This window comes from Siniperca chuatsi, linkage group LG2 (assembly GCF_020085105.1).
Source record: "Siniperca chuatsi isolate FFG_IHB_CAS linkage group LG2, ASM2008510v1, whole genome shotgun sequence".
Classification (NCBI taxonomy): Eukaryota; Metazoa; Chordata; class Actinopteri; order Centrarchiformes; family Sinipercidae; genus Siniperca; species Siniperca chuatsi.
The window spans coordinates 4,767,451-4,788,674 of NC_058043.1; the positions used below are offsets into that span (position 1 = coordinate 4,767,451).

At 40.6% G+C, this 21,224-nt stretch overlaps 1 protein-coding gene across 3 annotated transcripts in view; it reads right to left on the reverse strand.

Moving 5' to 3' along the window:
* Nucleotides 1–16,595, reverse strand: part of LOC122887842 (sodium- and chloride-dependent taurine transporter-like) — a 36,619-nt gene extending 20,024 nt beyond the window's left edge. Inside the window, exons 1-4 of one of the 3 annotated variants that reach the window (XM_044221453.1) lie at nucleotides 15,972–16,595; nucleotides 5,758–5,853; nucleotides 3,649–3,878; nucleotides 3,284–3,418 (exon numbers count right to left, since the gene is read on the reverse strand). In XM_044221453.1, coding sequence (XP_044077388.1) covers nucleotides 3,284–3,418; nucleotides 3,649–3,877 — 364 coding nt within the window. In that variant the 5' untranslated portion in view covers nucleotide 3,878; nucleotides 5,758–5,853; nucleotides 15,972–16,595. Of the gene's footprint in view, nucleotides 1–3,283; nucleotides 3,419–3,648; nucleotides 3,879–5,757; nucleotides 5,854–8,691; nucleotides 8,977–10,757; nucleotides 10,798–15,971 lie in introns of those variants that run through there. The other 2 variants (XM_044221463.1, XM_044221444.1) reach the window with 2 other exon arrangements.
* Nucleotides 16,596–21,224: the final 4,629 nt, after the last annotated feature.

A 21,224-nucleotide genomic window follows, 5' to 3' on the forward strand; every position in this document is an offset into this window, starting at 1 on the left:
TACATTTTCATCACATCGAACAAGCACGATTAAGTAATGGCAAAGTCACTCGTTACGATTGTTGAGCCGATCATAAATATGATTTGGGACTGATTCTGTCAAGTTGGACTCTCTGACTTGAGCCAAGCATATTTGATCTTCAAGACTGGACTTGGGACTATTCACATCATGTATGCGACTGGGAGAAATAATTAGAAAAACAAAACTGTCCGAAAACCGCGAGCAAACGGTAAACTGTAATGTGCTTTGAGTGAGAGTAGCAATTATTTTATAATCCACTTCATCAGGTTTTAAATACAGAGCCGCAGCTCTCCATCTCTTTCAAATGAAGCATTTTTTAGCTAATTTAGCATTTTCCACTTTCCCCTTTTATGTTGCAAGCAAGACAAACTGTTTTCGATGAATGTCTGTTCCTGTTTTAGTACAAGAACACGTCGAGAGCATGATTTTCATGACAACTCTAATAATAGTCTAGCTACCTATCGCCCAGAGTATTTTCTATGCATTTACCCAGTCATTCAATGGATGCCAAGACCAACAAATATGTGTGTGTTGGTAGAAACAGTTGTTAAGTGTAGGGTGTCTAGTCTTTGATGGTTTCAATAATCTTTAAGTCTGTTCCCTGCTTTAGGAGATCAGGCTCATCGCTCTACGGATAATTTGATGGAATTTTTTTTTCACTTCGATAATGACCAAGGCACTGGAGTTAGAACTGGAGTTGGTTCCCAGGCGCAGAGATTGAATTTCACGTAGACATGTACTGTGTATGATTGTGTATGTGACAATAAACTTGATTTGATATTGTGCTCATGTTGTGTTAGCCACTTTTAGTTTGAGACAGGGGTTATTTTGCCCTAACCAATCAGTAGTGACTGATTTACAGTATCCGTCCTGTATGCATCGTTTTCAGTCTACACAGAGGCAGTCAGGGGTAGCAGCTGCTAGGAGCAGTTAACTTAGCGTTTTTCCATGTCAATCAAAGAAATGTTGATTTAAGAGTTTTTATTTCTCAGGGGCGACTTAAAAACAACCTGTATAGCTGCAATGATCTCAACGATTGTCGTCATTTTTCTCTTTGGAATGGATTGGACTGGAATGGACAGACATCTCTGATTGTCTCCGTTGCTTTCAGCGAGCGCAACACGAGAACCTTTTCAATCTCTGAAAAATCGGAGATGTGGGCAGCAATTCAGATGGCAGGCAAATCCCACTTCCCTTCTTCTCCCTCTTTCCCCCCTTACTCTCTCCTCTTTTCCATTCACCCTCTCTCTGCCTTTATTTCTCCCCCCCCCTTTTTTCATCTTTATCAATCCATCTCTCAGCTCCTCAGATCATGCTGCTCTGCTTCTTTTCTTTCTCTCCCAAGCTCTCTGATGTGTTGCCATAGCAACGTGTGATTTGGGCCACTCTGTACAACGTCTCAGGTGTGTGTGTGTTTGTGTGTATGTGTGTGCAAGACAGCGGGGGGGGACAATGGGTCTGATGTCTACCACTCATTAAATGAAGATAATGTACAACGTCTCAGGTGTGTGTGTGTTTAATACGAAAAAAATACTAAAAAGAGAAAACAGAAAAAATATCCACGCCGAGAAGAATAGACGGTGACGCATACATTAACCTTATTCAGCAAGTGGCAAAAAGGAGGAGAGAGGGTTGTGAGAAGGACTGATGAGGGAAATAGAGAAAGAGAAGTGGAGAAGGTTGGGAGGGAAGAGAAGGAAGGAAATATTATAGAAGTAGTGGAAAAAGGGGGAGAGAGTAATAGTTAGACATCCAAGAGTATGGATGAGCAAAACAAAAAAACCTGACTCGATCTGATACCAGAAGTGAAATCAGGGAAGGCATCTAAGAACTCGAAATTTGCTTTCTTAGAAGAGCGAAGGTTTTCACAGGAGAGGAGGTGAGAGCTAGAGAAGGTTAAAGCAGAATAGAGGCCTCAGTGTGTTGGTGTACCAGTGCAGGCCTGGTTGCCTGGTAACGGTTGCAGGATAAAGTCTCAGCAGTCTGATTGGAGGAGAGACTGGTGTGACTCAGCCTTATGTTGCACAGCCATTCCTCTGTGAAAAACAACAGGTCTGGAAAAATTTAAACCCAGTAGTTGGACAGGAAAAGGCTGGTGACACTCAAATCAGTGAGATGTCATGAAGGTGGGGTAGTGGGTGGAGCTAAAGTCAGAGCTATGCGTGGAGCAGACAACAACAGACTACAATTGGTTCAATCAACTATTATACTGCGTTTGATGTATCTGTGGTGCTTACTGTAAACAATACCAAAGGCATACTTTTTTTAATCTATTGTATATAATGTGTATGTAAGATAATGTGTATGATGTGACCAGACTTCACCAAGACTTTAGATGAAATAACTATGGTGGTGTTGCACGCACCCTCCGAGGTAGACAAAACCTTCCACAAGAAAGAATTGTTTTGTGTATTCTTTGTGAAGAATAAAAAAAAACATATTATTTTCTTGCAACTGAAAACTCACCTGTTTGAATTAGCCTTTCCTGGTGCTTCGCAATGTGTATATTATGACTGCATCCTGTTATCTGTATGTATGTCTGACCATTGCTAGTCCAATACAGTCTCTACCAACTCCTGAGGGAAATATCTGGCTCTTTAGCTGCTAAATTCTCCACTATGTTCACTGTGTCTGTCTGCCGTTTGGTGCTGAGCAGGTAGTGTACTTTTGGCTTTCAGAGCTTTTTCGCTGAAAACAGCAGCCTGCTGCAGCCGAAAACTACGAGTGACCCCTTTCACATTTCATATTTGATACATTATTTTTAAAATAATCGATTAGCTGCTTTAACAATGGACAAAGTTCTTCATATAAATTAAATAACCATGCAAAATTAGGTTATTAAACCTCTGAAAGCAGTCTGCGGACCAAAAACAACATTCAGGGCTTGAGTTTAATCATTTGATCAAATTCAATTGTTTAACCACTTAAAATGTACTTACACTATGCCTGTTCCAGCTAAATCTTAAATGTGTTGAAGTGGTTCTGTTCCCTTGTGAATGTAAACCACAATTTAAAAAAAAAGTAGACTCTGTCTCCATAGTGTTAAGAAGCAGAGTTTTAGAGCCCCCAGGAGACAAGACACACCTGGGACACTGCTGATGAGGATAAATACGCCATCCACCCACCACCCCAACCTCCACACACATTCTTTTTGCTGCTCAATACAACCATTCATGTTATGACTGACATGTATGCCGAAAAGGTAATGCTACCCAATAAGCTCATCAATTCAGCGCAGAGCGTTTGGTGAGGGGCTACATACCAGTAAAGATGGGGCAGAGCTTCTCCCAGCAGGTGATGCCACCCTCAGAGGTGAACTGACCCAAGGCAACCTCCAGGAAGAAGACCGGCAGACCTCCGCCAAACAGGAAAATGAAGTAGGGGATGAGAAATGCACCTGGGTGGAGGAAAGGAAGGTGTGCGCAACAGCAGGAAAGGTGAACAGATTGACAGAGAGAAGATGACATTCAAGAACGGTTGAAGACATGATGGAGTGAGGAAATGAAAGATGAAGAACAGGGGGAAAGCAGATAGATAGGTGTGAAAACATAATCAGCATGAATTCAAAGAAGAACAGTAAATCTTCCCTATATGTAAATAGACAGTTGTGATATTTTAACGGCTTACCTCCACCATTCTTATAGCAGAGGTACGGGAAACGCCAGACATTCCCTAAACCAACAAAGCCGCCAGCCACAGACAGAACAAAGTCCAACTTGCTGGCCCACTTCTCCCGCTGGGGGTGTTTGCCCTCTGCCTCGTCTTCAGGCCGGGTGCCAGGGCTCTTACCAGGTGATGGCTTCAGAGTGTCCTTATGGAAATCCTTTAGGCACTGAAGTTTCTCTTTTTGAGCCATTCTGTAGAAACAGAGAAAGATTCTAGTGAGAATTGGTCTGAAATTAATCTGCTGATGCTGTCAATACATTAAAAGACATTAGAAGACATTTTCAGATTTTAACAGAACCACTTGATGGTGGCTGGCTACCTGCCAAAGTGGCTGATAGACCAACACATTAGCCACAACCCAAGCTTTTCCAGCATTTGGCTGGTGGTAATTGTTTCTCAGTCTGGGTTAACAAACTGAAGTCAACTGGAATTCAACCCTTAATACAAGTGCTGAAAGAAACTAGGCGGTATTCCAAAGTGTTCAAATTGTGATCTTATAGTAACAGAAGCAATATCAGATTGCAACCATCTGAATTCCACTCGCATCACCCTCCCCTTCCAAGCGTGTAGGAGAAACTACGGTGGCCGTGAAACTCGCGAAAAACACTGATGGGCTGCTGTAGAAACATGGCGGTGCAACGCGGTGGCCTCTGTGGAAGGGGACCCGCTCCCTCTGTAGGTAAAAACGGCTTATTCTAAAAAAGGTAATGAAAACAGAACGACGGTTCTTATTTTCAGGTGATTATACACTAATGAAAACATACTTATAAATATTATATTCCATTTCTGCCAAAAGTTCACAGTACACTTTACCTTTTAACACTGTCTTGTGTGACGTCACATTTTATAACCTGTCCTTTACAGAAAGCCATCCATTACATAGCCTGGAGGGCTCTTGGTTCGAGCTACACTCTTGGCTTCACTGGTGTGATACTTGTTGACATAGCAAGTGGATATAGCCTGTAATGATATTCATTAAGATTTGGGTTTGATTATATTACAAATCTGATTATATTACCATTCTCAAGGCCAGCACTTACTGTAAAACATAACCTGCAAAACTAGAAAGATAAAAGTTTATCTTCAAATGATTCCACTCTAAGAATTAAATTACACCTACAGTGTTTTTGATTATATGCTAATATGGTGGCAGATTAGAGTTGGGTTCTGATAGCCGATTCCATTTTGGATGTGATTCAGAGTTAGATTTGTTAATCTGAGTTAAAAAAAAAAATCTCTTAGCATGTTTTGTACTTAATAGGGGGGCAGAGCGTGTGCAGGTAGGCCTGCGACAGCCACAGATACCGGATTTTCTTTGCTTTTTTTCCTCTCAGAGCATTTGATGTACTGATTGCTGTAGGGATTCAATTAAATTTTATTTATATAGCGCCAATTCATAACAGAAGTTAACTCATTGCACTTTTCCTATAGAGCAGGTCTAGACCGTACTCTTTATAATATTAATTACAGAGACCCAACAAATCCCACCATGAGCAAGCATTTGGTGACAGTGGCAAGGAAAAACTTCCTTTAAGAGGCAGAAACCTTGGACAGACACAGAGAGAGAGAGAGAGAGAGAGAGAGAGAGAGAGAGAGAGAGAGAGAGAGAGAGAGAGAGAGAGAGAGAGAGAGAGAGAGAGAGAGAGAGAGAGAGAGAGAGAGAGAGAGAGAGAGAGAGAGAGAGAGAGAGAGAGAGAGAGAGAGAGAGAGAGAGAGAGAGAGAGAGAGAGAGAGAGAGAGAGAGAGAGAGAGAGAGAGAGAGAGAGAGAGAGAGAGAGAGAGAGAGAGAGAGAGAGAGAGAGAGAGAGAGAGAGAGAGAGAGAGAGAGAGAGAGAGAGAGAGAGAGAGAGAGAGAGAGAGAGAGAGAGAGAGAGAGAGAGAGAGAGAGAGAGAGAGAGAGAGAGAGAGAGAGAGAGAGAGAGAGAGAGATTATATTTCAACAAATATAACAAAAAATGCTTCTGAAATACATTACCTACCCTAGCTGTAAGTCAGGACTCTTCAGTCTTGTATGTGTACATGTGTAAGAAATTCAAATAGAAAAACTGCTCTCTTCTTTTTCCTCCTTACCTTCCTCATTAAAACATAAATGCGACTGTGTTTGGTCAGACATCTAAGCAGTGCGATCAGGGACACAATGACACAACCAGAGCTGTAAATTTCCACCTGACAATGGCAGAGAGAGAGAGCGAGCAAGAGCGAGACACAGAGACAGAGAGCGAGCGAGTGAGAGCGAGACACAGAGACAGAGAGAGAGAGACTTAGTAGTCAGCAGATGTCTGTCACTGTGGAAAATGTCATGTCTTTCCATCTGCTCTCTATATCTGACTTTTTGCAAGATACTTACACAGGGCAGGATCAAGGACAAGACTTGTCCATGCGTTTTTTCCAAAACATGTTTTTACCATGAATATATTCTAGACACAGAAGTTACTTTTACCTACCTTCTCTTACAAATCTGCCCAACAAAGCTTTTTCTGCCAGTATTCTATGTGTGTGTATCTTCCATCTATATGGTATGTGTCTAAGGATCCCTCAAATAAGTTAATGATTTGACACACACACACACACACACACACATATCTCTTCATGACTAGCTTCCTTGACAGTTAACTAGTAACACTAAGAGGAAGCTGAAAGCACTCGCTTTGTGTGTGTGTGTGTGTGTGTGTGTGTGTGTGTGTGTGTGTGTGTGTGTGTAGGTATTTCCTGCTTGGAGAAACAGTGGACTCCATTATGTCTGTGACAAACTGTTTACAGCAGCATATGTTAATGGCCATGAGTGATCGTGATATTACTTCCAGTATAGAAGCAGATTGACATATTAATGTGACTAACAAAACCGGCTACAGTGTATAAGTGATAAGAGAAAATCCTGCAACACTGGCTAATGCTCTTTGATCACTGAGATAATGGAATAATTTAGGGCTGGCGATGTATCGAATATATTCGACATATTCAAATATCAATTAATGTGCGATATAGCAGATGACCGTATCGTTATATTCGAGTTTTCAGTGTTTATGCTGGCCACCGCTGAGGGGGTGTCAGCCATAAAGTGTGTAGATAAGCCCAGTTTGCAGTACAATAGTTACTGAAAGGCTGAGTGTTGTGTTTGTGAGCACAGAAAATATATAAAAAAGTCCCTGTTTATGTAATGTTACTACAGCGTCTTCTACTCTTCACAGTTTGTCCAGACTGTGAAAAGCTAGTTAACAGCTACGAGTCATTGTTTTTTTGTTTTTGTTTTTTCCTTTTGCTGTGGCAGAAAAAAAAATAAAATTGCAAAAAAAGAGAAAACGCAATCATCAGTCATCTGATTGCACTGGTGATTCTACCCGCAGCTTCCAGCTCCGCAGCCTCAAAACATATTTGGGAGACCTCCGATTTTAAGCTATTTTAATTGACTTTAGCCTGACTCATGGCTGTGCACATACTGGACCAACTCTGCTGTGAAGAGTACGAGAAGATGCCGCGGTATCGTTAACTGTTACATTTTTATTTCTTTTCTGGGGCAGCAAACAGCCTTTCATGAACTATTATAACTTTACTGCAACTTGAGCTTATCTACACACACACACACACACACACACACACACCAAACCCGCTGGACTCCGTCACAGACACTGGTTACCCACAAGGCCACAGGTGCAGTCTGGCTGTGGGTGAGCTAACCAGAGGTGGAGGAAGTATTCAGGTCCATTACTGGAGCAAAAGTACTGATACCAACCCCACTTTGAAAATACTCCCCTACAAGTAAGTTCTACATTCTAAACCTTACTAAAAAAGGTAAAAGTATGTTAAGTATTATAGCAAAATGTACATAAAGTACTCATTGCGCAGTAAAACGGTCCCCGTCAGTGATGGATTATTATATATGAGGTTTTTGGATTGATATTATTGCTGCTTAATGTGTATGTTGCATTAACTGCTTTAGATGTTTAGGCTTGAGCTCATTTTAACTACTTTATATACACTGTTGGCTAGTTTAATCTACAGCAAGGAATCACATCCCACAAGATCATATGTTTGCACTATTTGAGAATGTACGATATGCTATTTTAGAGAAAATGTGTATATCGTGATACATATCGTATATTGCGGCATAGACTAGACTTCAACCTTATTTTCACATTAATCACTTCTTTGGCATTATTTGGCATATTCAGCCATCTACAAAACATTACAATATCTAAGTTGCTGAACAATAGGAAGAAGAAAGGGGAGATACAGCGAAGGATGATGAGAGTTAATGAGATCTACAGTCAATACTGATGCACATTAATATCAATTATTAAAGAAGTAATCTGTGTGTTAATATGAATATGTTTGTTTTGCTATGTTATGTTTATGCATCCTCTTTCAACCTAATCAAGTTCACAAAAGCTTTGACAATTGTGTAACACATTTACCCACTGGTTGCACTTTACAACTTTAAAATCCTCTGCTGTACAGGAAGTGATGTATTTTGTATTACCAATTCTTTTGGGAAATGCTACTGTAGTTCTTACAAGCAACACTGTTCTGCGCAGCAACGTTCATTACGTTCCTCTCAACACTCAATATGCTATCAACAGGTGATAATGATGTTGTACGTATATAATCTAACGTCTTGTTTAAACTACTTTAAACTACAGCAAAAACAAATTAGACACAGGGCTGCTCCGCTTCTTGTAATCAAAAAAAAAAAAGAAAAGAAAAAAGGAGTATGATAAAACTGGACCGCTGACAAATACTCATTGCAGGCCTAACATAAAAAAACCTACACCAAATAGTTAATGGTGCCACCCTGCATAAAAAAAATAAACTTTTTGCTATGCTTCTCTTGAGATCCAGCCTTGTGCTAACAACTGGACCTTGCATCATCAAGTTATGTGTTGCATGAACACATGAACATCTGTGTGGTCACCTAAGGTCATGAGCTTTGGGGATTGACTGAAATAATTTGATCACGCATACAAGAGGCTGAAATGAGTTTACTTCGCAAAAGGTGTCTGGGCTCACCCTTAGAGACAGGGTGAGGAACTCAGACGTCCGGAGAAGAACCGCTGCTCCTTTGCGTTGAAAGGAGTCATCTGAGGTGGTTCGGGCATCTGATTCAGATGCTTTTTGGACGCTTCCCTGTGGAGGTGTTCCAGGCCGGTCAACTGGGTGGAGACTCTGTGGCAGACCCTGAACACGCTGGAGGGATTACTAATCCCATCTGAACCGGGAACACCTCAGCATGCCCCAGTAAGAGCTTGAGGACGGGCCTGGGGAGAAGGACATGGCCTACCTTGCTTGCTTCACCTTTTAAGTAAAGAGAGTTGTCTTCAGTAAGCTATGAAGGCAGTGAAAGTAATCAAAGTCATAAAGTCTCACATGACAGCAGTGATAGATTAGCAAGAAATGTTGCCGTTTCATGGTTGCCTACAAAACGACCTCTAGAGAGTGATACTGGCCGTGGGAACCACAATGAACTGTGGGACGATTTAAAGCTCAGGCCAAATACTTGGTGTAAAACATAGAGACTCATTGTCTGGTGTGTGTGTGTGAGTGTAAGTGAGAGAGATTGCTGGGCCCAGACTCATGTAGTGACTTCAGAACCCAGCCAGCACTACACACACACACACACACACACTAACCACTTACATAACACACTCTCCTATTTTAAGACCATGTACATTTCCACTGGGTTGACCGCCTATTAAATCCACTTTTCTCCTCTCTCCTCCTCTGCTCCACATTTCTTTCGCTTCTTCTCCTCATCCTCCTTCTCTTCTTTTTCCAATCTCCTCCTTTTGCTTTCCTTTGTCATTTCCTTCTCCCCTGTTTCCTCATGTCCTCTTCACTCCTCCCTTTCCTTCTTTCCACCTCCCATTTTCTCCTCATCTTATTTCTCTCCTTTCTTGCCTCTTCATTCTACTCCCTCTTCTCCTGTCCTCTGTTCACATCCACTGTCCTCGTCCCTCTCTTCTTTGTCATTTCTTCTACTTCCGCCTGCCTTTTTTTGCATCTTCCTTTTCTTCTTACCCATTTCCTCACGCTCATTTTATTTTCTGCCTCTCTCCACACACCTTGTCCCTTTTTCCTCACTTTCATTTTTAGAGAAATAGAAAAAACACAGAGGTTATTGTGGGTATAATTGTGTGAGAGAAAAATGGGAAATGAGGAGAGGAAAAAAGAGGGAGGGAGGCAGAGAGAGAAGGGGAGAGAAATGAGAGGGAGACATGGATGAAACAGAGGGACAAAGTAATATCATTCCAAGGGCGTCATATAGTGACGTTTTGTCACACCCCTCAGCGTTGTATACAGACGCACAAGGCACCCTTTAGCGTTTGTATGGGATGCACATTGCTGCCAGAAACCTCAAGGAAGTCAGGTGACGTAGTGCGATGAGCGACATAGAGAGCGAGAAAGTCCGTCTGTGGAGGTGGTGGAGCGGATGGATGGCACAAACAAACACAGGACTGAGACCGGGTTCATGTCCCGTGTGAAACCAAAAGTTAACGTTGAGTTATTAAACGTTTTAAGTTACGTTATGTTACAAGTCACGTCACATGACTTACGTCACATGACTTACGTCACATGACTTCCCATTACCTAACCAAGTAGTTTCTGAAGGCGTGTCCTACGGACACAAAAAGGGTACCATGTGCGTCTGAATACAACGCCGAGGAGCGTGACAAAATGTCGGTATATGACACCCTGAGAATGAGAACGGGTTGAACAAAGTATCACAACATGAATGAGTGTGCATGTGAGAGAGAGACGCAACAGAGATACCAGGAAGTATAAAATGTTAAGAAATACAGGGAGGTGCATACCATTCCGCTTTATCTAACTAGAGTCAACAGTCACTGTTGATTCTTGGTAAATCTTTGTTTTTTTGCATTCTAGTAGTACAAGTTACAACAGGTCACTAAGCTTCGTGCCTGTTTACGCACACTGCCAACATCCATCATCCACACACTCAGGAACTTAAACAAAGATTTGTATCTAGACTGTCAGAATATGACTTGGCCTGTTTTCATAAAATTATCTAGAACCAGCAGATCATTATGTGTAGTATCATTATTTATTTCACTTACTGTGGTTGTTCTGAAGAGGTTTGCCCTGACAGACGTCCCTGCTCTTATCCTGAGTGAGTCAGTTCAGCACTAAGCTGGGGTTTATCGTGAATTACGTGCTCGCTGCAAGAATATGCCAGCTTTTATCAATTTAACCCCGCATTCATGTCATATCAGATATGTGGAAAGTACAAACCACTAACCTGCAAATTTCACATGAACACTGTGGAATCAGATCACAAAATATTCTGCTGGCTGTAAGTCAGAGATATGAGATTCTGAAATAAATAAATAAAGAGGAACGTCTTTTGGTAATTTTACCATCAATAGACATCTATACAAAATCTGAATTTTTGGTCAATTAACAATCATGATAATCAGTCAACTGTAATGACATCAATTGGGACTCTAGCCATCAACCCCCATTCATTTGAACTTTTTTTTTGTAAATTACCTTTTCTACTGCTAGAGGGCGATTGTAGATCGAGTGTTCCATTGAAGGGAACGGGTCATGACGCAGTCAATGTGGCAGTTTAGCATCGCAACATACTGTAGGCTATTTTGATGGAAGTTCATGATATTCTGCATGAAGCTAAATGTTTTATAGCATATCCTATAACAATGCATGGATTCTTGTTTTTTAAACCTGTAATGACAGATGTCTGGCCACTTGGGGAAGCAGAAAAAAAGCTGTAAACAACACTCACACCTTTTAAGTTGATGAAGTGAACTTGTTAGCAGTTGGCTATTTAACATCAAGTGGATGTTGAGCAACGTTAACATTTGTTTGGAGTGTTTGTGTCCACCTGATGAATGGAAGTACTATTATCACTCTCTTTTTAGCTCAATTTTGCTCTCCTGGAACTCCTTAGGGAAATAACTAGCTCTTTAGCTGCTAAATGCTTCACTAAGTTCACCAGGTAGTCGCTAACTTTGTCTTTCTGCCATTTGGTGATGAGCAGATAGTGTACAGTGGGTTTCTAGACATTTTATATACAAAATGATTAAATCGAGAAAATAATCGGCAGATTAATTGATAAATAAATGTTACTTCTGTCCCTACTTTGAATGTGTTCTGCATATTTGTAAAAAGAGACTCCCTTACTTTGGCGCCATCTGGCGGCAGCATAGAGAATGACACTTTAGCAAACAGCATTACATGCCGCTGATAGCTACACATACTGCAACTACTTTCACCAGTATTGTCTCATTTTGCTACAAATACATGGCATCAGAATAATTTGAAAGATGGTATAATCAAACAAAAATTCTACACATCAGGGTTAATGTTGGCAGTTTTGTAGAAATATTACGCAGTGTAAACATCTCTCGTGTTTAATTGGAGCGTATTTGTCGACACAATCCCCGCACCCACAGCAGAGCAAAAGAGTTTCTTTACGGACTGAACTGTATTTGTTCAAACTTTCTATGATTCTGAGCTCTATGATTTCTCATCAATGCTGTTTAAAGTTGCGCTTGACAGCAGCCGACAAAACACTCTTAAAGTTCCACGCACTCGCTTGTTGTGGAGTTGAAAGTTGCTACTTCCACCTTCTGGTTGCTCCAATGATCCACGCGTTTTGATGCAGAGTTTTAAAAAAAAAATACAACATATCCCTAATCTGTTGGTTAATAGGTCCAACGGACACATCTCAACCAAAAATCCACTAACTCACTTGTTTTGGAGCTTTTCGCCATATTACACACAGTCTTCAGCAGCAGCTGAGTTTGCTCAGTTGTCGTGGAACCGTAAATGTCCAAAGATCTTTCATTTAAAAAGTTGCTTCTGCTTGCTACTTCCCATTTCTAGTTGTTCTGATAATTCATTTTGATGCAGAGTTCATCCAACACATCCCATCATCCATTGGTAAATGGGTCCAGCGACCACAAGGGGGCATTGGTCTGTTACAGTCTGTCGTTCACCTTCCATCACAATCCATGAAGATGTGCACTTGGCACCAGGCTACAAAAATAACTGACGTTCCTTTTATTAACATTAAGTCCCTCATGAGAGCTGGCTGTAAATCAACATATTAAAACAACTGCTTTCACCTCCAGCTGCCAAGGTAAATGAAATCTTTCAAAGCTGCTGACCATGAGTATAAGCTGTTCAAACTACAGCTACAACGCAATTATACAAAATCATCCAAGATTAATGGGGCAGCCCTAATGACATTGAAGATGTTGTGTACTAATGTGAGTGTATGTGGGTCAGTGGTTCACGCTGGTTAATATGTACAGTAAAAGCGAAGGTCCAGCCAGAGCAGAAAGGACACACAGTCATAAAAGTCTGACAGGAGCTCCTACAGCGAAGCTGGGTGATGTTATTATTCGCTTTGTCACTGTAGGCTCGCTCCCTCTCTCAGTTTTCATTTGTAGAAACCAATCTGGGAAGGCTGTCGTGCCTGTGGTGGAGATTTCACCAACACACACACATTCCACTAACCTCAGGTTACTGACTTAATACATGATTTAACAGCAAACAAGCCTGCTGTTAATAACGCAGCTTTCAGTGCTGCTTTGACTGACAGGAAGACAAACAATTACTCAAATTTAGTTACTTCCAGTACATTTTCACTTAAATAAATGTCCACTTGGTATAACACAACAGCTGTCAAATCTATCCAGTCCATGAAAGCTGTTAAATTTGCTACTGTAAACATTCAATTGGATACTTTTCCCATGAAATACCCCGTGGCATACAGGAAGTGATGCATTTCATGTGTTCAAGTTAAGTTTTTTTTCATAATCAGATCAAGAACTGGATACTTGGCATGAGCAACCACTGGCTGAGCAGCAAGAGAAAGTGCGCCACCCACAGAAGCTAGAACGCCATCCAAAAAGAAATCCAAGGATCTTAAGGATTACTACCTTACATCTTGGATCATGCAACCTTCAAGGTGCATCAGAGTGTTTCGAGGTGTTTACACATGAAGAGAATCGATCACTGACTCATCACACTCTTTCCATCAGCCTGCTTGGATGTGTCACACCACAGCACACACTCAAGCTCAAGCTTGTGTGCAGATATGACACAAAGCGAGCATTATAGTCAAACCTGAGGTGAGTCTCTGGATGAGATAGCTCTGATGCTATCCTGAGCTCACAGTGGCCGATTCAAAAGAGTGTCACACATCAGCTCTACGAGGACTCTACAGCAGCCAAGATTAGATTAAACTCAGGGCAAGGAGCTCTCTCACACACACACACACAGCTTTGTGCCTGCATTATAGTGACAATGGTAGGACCTGTAGACCAGTTTATCAGCCAGTCAGTGTCTTCCAGTTTGAAATCGATGGAGGTTCAACCCCAACTACAGCTACAAGGAAATTACACTTTGTTTCAAAAACATTTCTGCCACCTTCGACACTTCCCTCAAACGCTGACTAAGTGTGGTTGGTCACCGCATCTTCAAGAGCTGCTAACCAATGAGAAATTCTTCACTCTGGGTTTCTGGGGAGAGTTTTAATGAACCGAGGTGGTCTAAATACTGTTTCAAGGGGTTTTCCATCCTGCCAAAAGTACAATTCTGGGCAAAACGCTGGCAATTTTGTGCACAAAATACCAGCAATTGACAGCTGTAAATCAAATCATCTTTCAACTTATTCTGATGAAGAACTGAAACTCAAGTTTTGCCATGCAGATAGCATTTTTTAAAATCTATTAATAGCCTACATGGCTGCCTGGATGTTTTGTACAGTGTTCCATTAGAGGATTGGTAGACATTAAAAAACTGGGTAATTTTTGAAAATTGAAAAAAAAATAAAAATAAATTAACCAGCTAACTGCTGTCACAAACCCAACCAAACTCCAGAAACTTTGCAGCTCTCATTAAACAGTTTTCTTTTTCAGCCATTACAAAGCTGCAAATCGACTCAAGAGACACTACTAACATACTAACAGACCCAAGAATGAATACCACATACAGCAACCATAATTAAGAAGACAAGTCGAAACGGTATGCAGAGCTGTGCTTCAAAAAAGATGCACTTGTACATGCATTAGACTTTTGTGGTGTACTTGGAAACTGTCTATACTTCCCCTGCAGCGTCAACACCACATGTTGTATTTGCAACCTTACCCCAAAAAAATATACATAACTGCAGGTTTTCCCATATTAAAAACGAAGCTCTGAACATATTCCAAAATGTCGTCTTCATTGTCACAGCAAGTGCAACAAAGATACCAAATTAAGCCAAGAGATCCGACAGAGAGAGAGGGAGGGGGGGGAAGCGAGACAAAGGGAGAGAGAGAGAGAGAGAGAGAGAGAGAGAGAGAGAGAGAGAGAGAGAGAGAGAGAGAGAGAGAGAGAGAGAGAGAGAGAGAGAGAGAGAGAGAGAGAAGGCTCATGGTTAGGAGAAGCAGCGCACGATGTGCAACGTGCGACTGACGAGCATCTCCGCCCTCTCACCGCTCCGAGCGCTTCACTTCCCTTTTCTGGCAAAGCGGAGTTAAATGAAATAAAGGCAATAAAATAAAGCGAAAGTAAATGACACTAGAATTTCCTTTGAATAACCTACAAATATATATATATGTAAACAATTTAAAAAGACAAAGGCTGTACGACAGTGTAGGCTATAGAAAAAGAAAATAACCAGCGAAGACCTGAAAGTCTAAAAACATGGACTGCTCCTAAACAATAGGCCCACTGAAAAACACAAACATGTATTCAAAAATTAAAGATCCCTTAAACGCATTTCACACGCGCATGTGGAAAATAGTCTACATCTAACACGTGAAAAACACATGGGGGGAAAAAAAAACAAAAAAACTAACAAAACATATTTTACGGATCAACCACGGATCGTATTGCATTTAAGCTATTAAGAAAATGCAAATCCACCAGCGATCCTTCCTGAGCGCACGAGCGAACGCACGGCGAGAACAGCCTTTATCAAAATTTGACATCGCAGCTTCCCCACCGAGCCTCACCAGGAAACACATCCCTGCAAACACAACCACCAGCCAAACCACCAAGAAATACAACCAAACACTGCTAATTGATTTGTCCACCCATAAATGCACATCAACTCTTCTTAATTGCTCTTGATGCTTTGCAAAAAAAAAACAAACAAACAAACTCCGCTCTCATTCAGACACAATACAGATACAGGCTAAATAAATGCATTCAAATCACCGTTAAAAATCTGATGAAAACGACTGAGAGCAGCACAGTCATCCGCCCCCCCAGCCCTGCTTTATAGGTGTGCAACGAGGATGTTTTTTTCCCGTTACCTGTTCTGTTGATGTGATTTTGTATATTAGCCTATTTTGTCCTTTTAATGTCCTTTGAGCGCCGTCCCTTGTTTCGTCTTGTCCGTGTCCTCCTGTGTCCGTGAGAGCGACTGAGGGCTGGATGCGTCGGTAGGCTATATTTTAGCCTGCTTATAAGCCTCTCTTTCTGACCTTTGTCTCTTAAAACAGGGGGACCAGAGACTTGAGCGGCAGTGGAAAATCACCGGCCTGCCTCCTCTCAGAGCAACAGGAGAGCTGTGTGTCGGACGCCTTCAGGGCCCGCAGACAACGTCGGAATTATTTTAAGTGCGCCGTTACACGAGCGAAGCAGTAGAAAGTGGACTGGAGGTGTTCTGTCGGTGAGAAATAAAACATTTTCTACTCCCCCGAGCGATTTAAATTTTGAAGGCGTTCTTCTTGCTTTCTGTTTTCGTGCAACAGCCAATAGGAATGGCTGGTGTTGTATAAGCCTGACTATTTTTTTTTTTTAGTTTTAACCAAAGTTAAAAAGCAGTCGGATAACTCTTTTGTTGACCTCAAGTTGTAGGCCTACTTCTGTGTGAAATGTCCAAAATCTACAGATGCCAGGATAAAACTTAAACGTGCCTGATGCACTTTTTCTACTCATCATTCTGCCAACTATAAGCACTTAAAGGCTCCGCTAAGTGACAGAGCAATGTTTTCAGTTTTCAAACAGGGAAGTGGAGATTTACGAGCAGCGAATGAATGCAGCATTAAGAAGCATTAAAGTGGCAGTTCCTCCTACACATTTCACGAGTTGGTTGGTATCTTAACTGACTCACGGGCACACGCTCAGATTCTCAGGCGCGCACCCGTCAACCCCCCCCCCCCGCGCGCCCCTGAGCAGGCGCTGGAGTGCACGCGGCTGTGGAAATACAGGAACACGGGGAAGCTGATGGTCCAAGCAGAAGTAACAGCAGCAGCTCAGATGTTTGTTTCAAGTTTGTTTTTCTATTCGATTATTCAATTTGGGGTTCATCGGTCTTGCCTAAGGCATGTCAGCTGGGGGAAGCCGGGATCGTACCGCCGACCTTCCGACTGGTGGACGACCCCCTCCACCACTAACCACAGCAGCACAGTATTTCACTCCCTCACTACAAATGTCGTCTAATATTCTGCAGAGGGTTTATACTTAACTTATGGGTCATTTTTTTCTTCTTTTCTTTTGAATGGCTACACTATTTTCTTTACAGGCTACAGTATAAATACTAAATCTTTAGCAACTTAAATACCACCTTAACAAATATAGTATTAGGCCTATATGCAGACAAAACAACTGCAGCACCTTACAGTACAATGCAAACCATTAGAATGCAATCCAACATCACAAATTCAGCTCAAATTCAAAACTCAATGCCACAATAGTGTTTAATGCAGTGTTATTCTACTGGTGGTCAGGTGTTCCTGTTATTGTGTCCACCCCTCACTGTACTGTTTTACAGTTGTTCAGTGTTTTGATGTCATAATAATCCTATGCAGGCTCTGTCCATGGTGCTAAATGAGGTCAGTGGTCTTTAATGGTGACTGTAGTATTTCTACAGTACTCCTCCGGTGTCTCGTGTCTCTATTGCACTTAATAGTACGTTTATACTAATTTTATCACACTGTGTCGTGTTTATTCCATGTTATCACTATCATTCCTTTAGGTACTTACTGTGTTGTACTATGTGAAGTTTCAGTGCATTGTCTCATCATACATTACTGTATTTTTACCCGGGGAATTTGTAGTGTTGCTGTAATATTTGCTTAAAGTCTTAATAAGGTTTATTGCAGGCATGCTACAGTTTGGAATAAATATGAATGGTCCACAGAGGATGATTTTGTTGACCCTGTAACCTTTTCTCCAGCACCCACTATAAGGTCATATTTTCTCTTTGACCAACCATTTTTCCACGACAAGCTATCTTGAAAATTAATGGTTGGATTTCCATGAAATAAGATGAGAATAATAATGATCCTCAGAGGATGAATCCCAGTATTTGGGTGATTTTCTCAACCTTTCCTCTAGCACGACAGTGAGGCCAAAATTTCAATTTGTACACTAGGAATTTCAAATTCCAGTGGGCAGCATGCCATTCAATTTTCTGAGCACATTTATCATCAACAACAACAAATGTGCTGAAATGGATGCAGTGACTCCTAATGTTGTTGGAAACTTTGGTTGGTCACTTTATAATAATAGTCATATTGCCTGGGGATTCAAAAGTTTACTTTCAAGCCCTCCTTGAAAAGTCTTAAGTCATGCAGGTATTCAAAATCTTAAGAAACGTGTCCCTTTTTATAACTTTGTAATTGGTGCATCAAAGAGCACTCGGCAGAACAATCAGAGGGTAGAAGGTCAACTTGAAAACAGACTTTTAGCCGAAAGCATTCATTGCTCTCATGGCTGAGCATTTTCAGTGTTACCAAGGAAATAACCCGTTGAAAAGAGTAGGTGAATGATTTGAATACTTAGACAGGCATGTTAATGTTGAGGCTGGCAAACTGTGTGATGAAGAAAAGAACAAACACAAGACTTGTTTACATATCCAATACTATTCAAATAACAGGGAAGGCGCATAAAAATGACCCAAACGGTCTGTTGTCCATTGGGTTGCAGAGGTAGACGCTGGCTCACCTGACCTACCTTAGTCATGTGTAACACAAATTGGTGTAACAGATGTTCGATTTTTGCTTTAATTCGACTGTGTTTCAATCTCTTGGCCTCTTGGCTTTTACTAAATGTATTAGCTTATTCACTTTTAGGCAGCTTTGAGAAGCATTTCACTGAGGCCATGATGGAAAATTACTTCATCTACTGGCCAAAATTCTCTCACTTGACCAGCTCATTCCATTTATATCTCTAGGGGCCTATGTGTTGACAACTAGTGTTAACCTTGGTGCTAGAAACTCTTTATATCCACATCTTATCTTGAGCCCTTCACTGGTAGAGAATTTCAGCCCTCCATTGTTTTTCAAACACTATCTTACCACTATGTTTACACTGGCTTTATGTAATAACTGAGAGTAACCTCCCAGATGTAGGTTGTGGCTTTGGGAGGCACAAATGAGGAAATGAGACCAATGCACCCAACTGAGTAAGGCATATATAAAATCATCTAAACCGAAGTATTAAGAGAGAAACAGAACCTGGATGTATTTATATATAAATTCGTGAATAAAACCAGAAATACTTTTTAGAGGCGTAAGGTTAAGAGACGTTAAACAAGATTCTAGGATCCAGGATCTCGTAAAAGGTTGCACTGAGAAGTTCAGCAGTACTTAAACAACCAAAAGTAAATCTGTACTGTAACTATCCATCAGTCTCAGCTGAAGACTCATTTTAAAAAAGACACAGAATTTGTTAGACAAGAGATCTCACAACCCTCCACTTTTATCAGAGGAGATGTTCACAGATGTATTATACAGTAGGAGAACGTTTCTGTTTGGCTTGGAATGCAATTTTAGCAAAGTACAAACATTCAAAATAAAATAAAAAGAGCACATATACATAAAATACATACATTTATTAACAAAATGTAGTAGTTTAAGAAAGGATCTTGAAAAGGTTGGTTAGAAAAAGTGGCAGTCCAAATAATCTGGGTAAATTAAACTGTAGTAAAGGGGAAAGACATCTGCATTGAACCAAACCACTTATTTTCTTAATAATATCAATCCATTTGGTTGTCTTATTTCAAAATGAATGAATATGATTTTCCCAACTCAATGTTTCATTAAGTAAAACAAGACATCTTGTAGTATTAGGAGAATTTGATTCATTAACTTGTCATCTTTATTATGAAATTAGATTAATTGACAATTAAAGAAAGTTTGTTCAGTTTAAACCACTTAGAAATTTGATCTAATTCAGAATTTGCCTCAGAAATAAGTGTGGAAAAATGTTTATGTGTGAGAAACAAGCTAGTGTCATCAGCAAGAAGTAACAGAAACATGGATGAAGGTGCAGTAACCAAGTCATTATAGTAAATGTAAATTGAATTACCATGAATTAATGAAAACAACAAAATATATTTAAAAAAAATAAAGGCTACATATGACCTGAGCTGACCCATGACGCCGCAAAAGCCTCTTGAAAGGAAGAAAAGAAAGAGAAAGAAAGCAAGACAGAAATATTTCCTGTCAGTTCAGTGAAGCTCTCAATATCATCAAAAAGAAATTAGCTTTGTGTGCAGCGGAAAAAAAGCAGACTTGTGACAAACATACTACTGTTCATGCCAACTTTATGACAGCAATTGTTCAAACAGTCTGATGAGGAAGCAATCAACAGCCACTCAGGAGTTGTGCAACTTTGAATTTCAATGCACACGGAATGAAAATATTTGTCATTGCTCTTATTTTTTTCTCCATTTTGTCGTTGGCAGGGGAGTTTGTGTTGCTATGCAGGGTTCAGATTCCCATTACTTAATTTTCGAATTTTTCCCTCTGTCGAAATTCAACTATTTGAGGAACATAAATTCTTGAAAAGCATTTTGAAATAAATATTTTTGCTCTTGATGTTTATTACTGCTATCAGTTCATGCTCCCTGGGCACCGCATACACTCTGGGTCAGGACATCTTCATGCACCCACTATGGTGATTTATCTATTCAGAGCAAATGGGCAGCGTCCATGTGTTGCTAAAGTTAACCAAGAAATTGGCACAACGTCGCTCACAGGCCAAAGCAGCGGGGGGAAGATAAGGATGGTTTCGGTTATACTGCTTTGTGATAATGTAATAACATCTCGTAAAATGTAGAAAAAGCAGAAAAACAAAACAAACTAGTGGTTTGATAAAGTGTTTTTTTTTTTTTTTTCACTGAAATAAAGTGCTGTTTGTTGAAATCAGGTGAAGAATCCTGGAAATTCTGCACCTTCCTCCACCAAGCTCTGTTATTGGAGCAGGGACAGTTCATTTCCACGTGATGATGAACCCATTGACCTTCTGCGAACACATTTTAACACAATTATAGAGTACTGTGTAGAACAGGGCACTATATTTAATTAATTATTTTATTATGTTCCAAAACATTAAGCTTAAAATGTGTTAATGGATCAGCACATCCTATATTTACCACATTTATAATTCAGAAAAATGTTGGGCATAGATTAACCAGCTCAAGAATAAGAGGGGACACTGTTTTCTGAAGGAGGAAAACATTTTTGGCCAGACAGCCTTCACATTGAGAGCATCCCAGTTTTGGAATGTTCTTCCATTAAATATACAATAGTGACTCTTACTGCTCCTTTGAATAT